This window comes from Chionomys nivalis, chromosome 17 (genome assembly GCF_950005125.1).
Source record: "Chionomys nivalis chromosome 17, mChiNiv1.1, whole genome shotgun sequence".
Classification (NCBI taxonomy): domain Eukaryota; kingdom Metazoa; phylum Chordata; class Mammalia; order Rodentia; family Cricetidae; genus Chionomys; species Chionomys nivalis.
In genome coordinates this window covers 60,477,874-60,484,487 of record NC_080102.1, presented here as the reverse complement: position 1 = coordinate 60,484,487, position 6,614 = coordinate 60,477,874, and the positions used below count along the sequence as shown (strand labels likewise).

Here is a 6,614-nt window from a genome sequence, read left to right as displayed (position 1 = left end):
AACCCCACGGCGGCAGTGGGAGAGAAGGATAGGGAGTTCAGAGCCGCTGCCCTCCACTGCCGGCGGCCACAGACAAATCCGAAGCTCTCAGCAAACACAGATGCCTGAAAACACCTTCCTCCTTGTTCTACCCGCTGATCGCCAGGCACCTGGGGACGCCACTAGTCCTCAGTCCACCGTCAAGAGAAGAACAAGAAACCGATTCTCTTACCTTGTCGCCGCTCCTCCTTCTCTCGCTGCCGCTGGCGCTTCTGTTAGCTGCTGTCGAGGGGCGGGGGAGGCTGAGGTCCTAGAGCCTCTCCGGTGGTTAAGTTTATTCCTCTGTTTAGATGGGTGGGGGTTCCTGAGGTGCCCCCCAGCAGTGGTGGGGTGCACCCAGCCCCAGTACCGAAGGCAATCAGATCCGTCTGCTCCTCAAGATGCAGTTTGCTCTCTGCCTCTTTCCTCCTCCAGTCACCTTTAAATGCATCTTTTACTGCAGCACCACATTATATTTGCAGATCATAAAATCCACCTCTCGCGCGCACCAAGACCGTCCTGACATTACTGTTTTATGACCTTGACTTATTGTGGTCACCTGGATAATATTTAAATCAACGTTATGGTCTCTCACTTACATTAAACCCGCCAAGAGACATTCTGGAAAGGCTGTAGAAGATGAGTCAAACACAAAACACACACATATCCACACACTCAGTGTTTTGGGGGAGGGGGTGTCGCTTAAAAAAGCCACTAAAAACAAAAAAACCACCCATTTGAGGATTAAGATTCCGGAAATTTATTAGGATTTTTTTCTCCATTAAGGAAGCTACATGCAAAAGATACAACATACAGAATATCTTTAAATAACACAACTCCCAGACAGGGACAGGACAACTAGGGGGGGTGTCTTTACTTTGCTATGTTCTATTTTTAATTATTTTGTTCTTGATGGAATTTCTGAGATGTTAGTAAATGGGAGAGACAGGGTGCTGGGAGGGGTGGGAGAAAAGCAGAAAGCAGCACAAATCCTTCAAGCAGATTCTCAGAGTCACTGGAAGGGAAGACACAGGGAGGGCTGGGTCGAGATGCTGGGTGCTATGACAAACACACAAATACAAGACAAATTTTCAAGACTGTCTATTATTCTAAGGGGGGAAATGCAGCAAGGAGGGAGCAATCTGACTATGCTCTCCGAGGTTACAGACCCTCTCTGGTTGATTTCCCCCCTTTCTTTTCTCTATAATGGGGTGGATTCTATCTTAGCTTGCATGGGGAGCAGAATGCTGGGTGTGAGTGCGTGGGTGAGTGGGGGTTGACACAACACACACACCAGCCACACTCCCACCCCATCCTTGAGGGCACGCACGAAACCCCAGAACCCAGCACCCCATTTCTCATGCTTTCAGTGGAAGCACCCTTGCAGCACAAACCATAGGTCCCTTGGAAGGAGAGTCTGAGGTCTTTGCCTTTTTTTTTTTTTTTTTTTTTTTTTTTTTTTTTTGCAGGCGCGTTGCATTTATACTCAGGGAGGGAAAAAAATACCACCAGGCACAAAGGGAGGAGGGGCGGGGAAAGGAAAGATGGGGAGGGGGAGGAGATGACGCTGGCTCAGGTGAAATTAAAATTGGAGGTCAGTTCCCGGATCCGATTCTCTCTGTTCATTTTCTTGAGTTTCATTCTGCGATTTTGAAACCAGATTTTGACTTGTCTGTCTGTAAGGTTAATGGTCTTGCTAATCTCCAGGCGGCGCTCTCGCGTCAAATACATATTGAACAGAAATTCTTTCTCCAATTCCAGCGTCTGGTGTTTAGTATAGGGGCACCTCTTCTTCCTTCCGCTCTTTGCTGTCAGCCAATTTCCTGTGGTGTTTTCTGCCTTTATCTCCTCTGTTAAAAATAACATTATTTACATAAGTATCCCTGGAAGCAGCAAGCCCTGGGGATGCAGCTTTTGGAAGCCTCTTGGGGTGAGGGTGAATGAAGATGCTACTCTGGCTGCACAGGCCTGGGGGGCAGATTCTCTGTGGCTTTTGGAAATCCTTAGGGGTCCAGACTTAGAGGGAAGAAAGATGGGAGGCACTTACCCTCAAAGTGTTTACTAAATTTAAATTAGTCAAGCTCACCTTAACCTAACAGATTCTGAATGTCTCTCCTGATCCCAGTGATTACCCTAACCTCACCAGGCTTTCCTTCAACTCTTTTCTGCTCCAGATCAAAAAAAAAAAAAAAAAAAAAATCCAGTCAGACAGGAAAAAAAATCTTCAATGCACTCTACCCCGCAGCTCAGCGTCATTTCTTGGAGAGCTTTAACCCCTCACTCCGTGAAGGGGTTCTGTCCCTGTCTCTGCAGCCAAAGACATCTCAGGGCTGCCTGCACTAGGCCCCCAGATCTTATTCCCACCTGAATTGCCACAAGATTGCTGTCTTCTTAGAACTTTAGCTCCCTCCTTCTCTCCTGGCCATCGTCTTCAGGTACAGCGAGGCAGAAAAGCCTGTCTGAGCAGCGGGGGCAGGGGCACCAGTTCTGAGGCGTGCTGAGGGATTCTCAGAAAACTTCCCTTGACCAGAGAGGACTTAAGGTGAAGGAAGGGAGACATCCTAAGGTATTGTAGCTCCCTAGAGTCTATGTGTAGGTGTGTGTGTGTGTTTGAAACACACACATCTGTATACACAGAAGGGATATTGTTAGCTTCTCTTCCTAGTAGGTATTTTTGCTGAAATGGATCAACCTTGATCTTCAGATAACAGAAAGGAACATAGCCACCCTTTAAAGGGGAAAATAAAGAGTTTAAAGACTAGGGAGTCACTGATACCTAGCAAATAACTTTGCTGACAGCTAGTGTGCACCCTACTTCCTTTTTTCCTTATGTCAAATGAGGCTTCTGGGTGCAGGGTTTTGTAGGGATTAGTGGTGGGAGAGTTTCCTAGGGCAATCAGGGGACAGTCGGGGTGAGGGGTGGGAGTGGGGGGTGCAAACTTGAAGCTATAGTCCAAAAATGTCAGTGTCTTTAATTATTCTCAATTCTGCACCTGCAGCTTCTTGCCAAACTATTTACAGGCTTTTCCACATCTAACTCTGCCCTGTTGATTTTTTTATTGGGGTTGTTGGGTTTTAAGAGGAGGAAAGAAATTGCAAATGGACCTTAGTCAAAAGCTCTTTTCCTCTGGCCTGATGAAAACACCAAAAAGGCGTGAAGAAAAAGGAGAACAGGAAGTGCAACCTCTGGGTGTTAGTTTGGGGTAGGAGGGGGGACAAGGAGAGAAGGGGGAGTCTATCAAAGTGATTGTCCTTTGGGTTTAGGCGGTAGATTTATTAACCTTGACTTTGCTTCTTGGTATGGTTAGGACGAAGTTTGTTCTGCCATAGTCCAGCTCAGGACTTATGGTGAGTAGATAAAATTAAACTTCGCATTATATATGTTCCGTAATGGCATGTGTGTGATATGGGTGCCTCGTGCCCTCATCCTCACAGGCACAGACATGGTCATCTTCTGGCCAAAATCTCTAAGGACTGATTTACCAAGGCTATCTTTGCAGAGAAGACCCCAGAGGGTAAGGCTTTGCCCTTGTGCGCTAAAAGAGTGCATGTGTGTGAGAATGAGTGTGTGAGAAACAGAAGAAGTGTGTGTGTGGGAGGGGCACAGGTTGCCGGCAGACATGAACGTGCAGTTGTGTCCATATACAAAGCACTACACACAAGGTTCAGGGCATCCCCAGTCTGATTCGCTTTCAGTTCATATACCTTTACACCAAGGAGTCAGCCTCCCACACCACCAGGAGCCAGTGTCTTGAGGAGCGGGTTTATTCTTCCCTATTGGGCCTTTTCTATATATATATTTTTTTTTTGCTCCAACTTTTCAGGGAAAGTCATTGCCCTCAGCATCTCAATCCTGTTCCTGTTTCAAACTCTGTATTTTTCCCCACAGATAGCAGCAAAGGGTCCTGGTGCCCCCAGCTACAGAGAAAATGAATCTTGAACCCTGAGCTTGAACTCTGGCTGAACATTCTTTCTTGAAACAAAAATCACAAAGAAATCCAACCAATGCCTCACTCCTTCTCAGGAGTAAACCGCTTGCCACGCACACAGAAAATTTCCAGCACTCACTTATTAAGCAGCTTCTGAAAACCAATGGGAAAAACATAACTAGTAAAAATAGAGAAAAGAAAATTTTTTAAAAGCTCAAAAAAGAAAAAAAAGAAAAGAAAAAAGAAGGAAGGAAAGAAACATTTCCAATGCCCTGATCCAAAGCCCACAAGCCAAGCATCTGGAGGAGGGAGGGATGTGGCGGGCAGCCCTCCACCTCCACCCCTTCCGGCCTCAGCTTCACTGTCCAAGGCCCCTGCCGAGACAGAAATAGCAGGGGTGCAAGCTGTACGCACAAATCGGACCCACAAACAACAAATTGTGTTTCGTAGGAAACATTTTTCCAACTAGGAAAATGTACTGAAGGGAAATGATTCATCTCTAAGCCTTCTCTAGTCCCCTGCCCAAGGATCGCCATTTTAAGCGTTTTGTGCGCTTTGACCTTAGCTGGGGACGTGAGCCCCCAGGACACCCTCATTGATAAAGCAAACCAAAGCCATCACACGCCAAGGAATGACCACGGATCTGATGCAGCACAGGGTACCCGCAGGCTGCCTCTAATACTCATGTCCTCCGCCTATGCACCTAAAGGCCGGGCTGGCCTGGTACCTCCAAGTCGCCTTTTACCTTCCCCTGCTAAGTGACACTCTACCACCCAGGCGATTGGCAAACAGGATCCTCAAACCTAGGTATTTTCAGAACCCTCGAGTTCCCTAGGCCTCTGCTCAACCCTCTCTTCACCTTAGTCCGGAACACGAAAACCAGTGCCCCCAGCGTCCTAGCCGACTGCGGGGCCCAGACAGCCTTACCTTTAGCTTCGTTATCCGAGGTGTCTGGGCTGGAGTCTGCGATCTTGGCCCGTTCCTTTTCGTTCTCCGAGGGGCTGCTTTTTGGGCCCGCCAGACTTTGCTCCGTCTTGATCTCATTGGAACTGGGGGTCTGGCTTTCGGACTTGGGGGTCTCAGGAAAACTCACTTTGCCCCCAAGCTGAGGTGATTCCAGATGTTCAGCGCGCGGGTTGAGACTGGCCCGCTGCTCAAAAGGGGCTTCGAAGTCGTTGGCCCCAGCACAGTGTGGCGTTTTGTCCAGCGCCGCCGAGTAGCTCGGGCTGGCGCGGTAATAGCTGGGTACAGGTACCTCGTGCTCCCCAAGGCAGGACTCCGGCAGGGGGTGGGAGTAGAGAGCTGCCTCGGGACCACTTTTCGTCCTCTTCTCTGCACTGTACATGCAGCAGACATTCTCCTCCTTGACACTAGGTGGGTAGGAGCAGGAGGACAGAGGCCTGCCAACAGGTTGTTCCAGGCGGTAGGCGGCTTTGGGGTCGCCCCAGGAGTCCAGCTGCGAGAGGTAGGACGGGTAGGTGTTGAGGGCCAGGTTGGGGCTGCTGCCCTCGTCCCTTTTGGAAAGCGAGGGCGCGAGCCCGCAGCCCCTCATCACCCCGCAGTTGAAGTCACTCCCGGATTGCATATACATTCCTGCGCTCCGGTTATAGCGCTCTCCTCCTCCCGGCGCAGCCAAGGGCTCCGCGTACGAGTTCGGAGTTACATTGCGAGGGCATGTCATTTTCAGAGAGAGGGGTTTTTAAGGAGCAATACTACAGCGGAGGAGCTGACATCTTTTTTCCCCCATCCGGGAAGGGGGGGGCGTTTGGAGGGGTGGGAGGAAAAAGAAGGGGAGGGGGGAAATATCAGCTCCATAATTATCCGAGCATTCGGTCCTCACCATGTGACGGCTAGACCAATGGGATTTGAAAATGGCCTTGATGATTCAGACGGCCGTGACGTCAGTGGGGTCAAGTTGTCGGCAGGCGGAGCGCGCAGCGTGGAGTAACAGCGCCACCTAGCAGCTGCCTCGGGGTAGGGGCACGGGAGCCCTTCCTGGCGAACAAAGAAAGCGCCCCCCAGTCTGCTGGGGCGGTGGGGTGGTGGTGGAGTGGTGGTGGGATGGGTGGAGGGACGTGGGGATGTTCTGGGAAGAGTGGGGCTTGTTTACAGAACCAGCTTGTAACTCCCGGGAAGAGGGGGGGAGGAGAGGGAGAAAATGCGGGAGAGAGTGAGGCAACCAGGGCTCAAAACAGTCAAATTCAAATTAAAAGGTCAAGACAAGCTTCAGGTATTCCTTCCCATCTTTTCACCTTCCACTTTCCTCACTCCAAACCACCGTTTCTTTTCTTGGGCTGGGTGTCGGGTGATGCTTTGGGGGAGGCGGGAAGGATCTCCAGTGGGCTTAGGGCGAAAGAGAAAGTTAAAGAATCAATCAGGACTAAAGTTTCTGCTCTCCTGCCTCCTGGCTTCTCCAGCTTGGCCCTTGGGCCTGCGAGCTTCGGACCACCAGTCTTGGAGGTTGGTTGAGTTGCGAGTTTCTTGTGGGGATTAACTAGGAATCTCCAGTGTCTAGAGTGGGCTGGGAACAGGTTGCAGTCATTTAAGGGATTCTGGGCAAAGGAGGATCCTAGTGGACTTTGGGATCACTGGCGGAGGAAGCTGAAGACTAGAGGTATCCTGTCCCCAACCCTGGAGTTGCAGCCTGGGCCCTACCGGTTGAACATC

General features: G+C 50.0%; 1 protein-coding gene across 1 annotated transcript; it reads right to left on the bottom strand.

Moving 5' to 3' along the window:
* Positions 1-774: 774 nt before the first annotated feature.
* On the bottom strand, positions 775-5,717 carry Hoxc10 (homeobox C10). Its single transcript, XM_057792055.1, has 2 exons — positions 4,875-5,717; positions 775-1,868 (listed from the first exon to the last, which is right to left on the bottom strand). Exons 1-2 carry the CDS (start codon positions 5,626-5,628, stop codon positions 1,591-1,593), a joined length of 1,032 nt encoding a protein of 343 aa, XP_057648038.1. The 5' UTR covers positions 5,629-5,717; the 3' UTR covers positions 775-1,590.
* Between the last annotated feature and the right edge of the window lie 897 nt (positions 5,718-6,614).

Coding starts and splice junctions, on each gene's coding strand:
- Hoxc10 (XM_057792055.1), bottom strand. CDS start 5,628: ATGACATGCCCTCGCAATGTAACTCCGAACTCGTACGCGGAGCCCTTG. Junction 1,869..4,874: donor CTCGGATAACGAAGCTAAAG/GTAAGGCTGTCT, acceptor TATTTTTAACAG/AGGAGATAAAGGCAGAAAAC.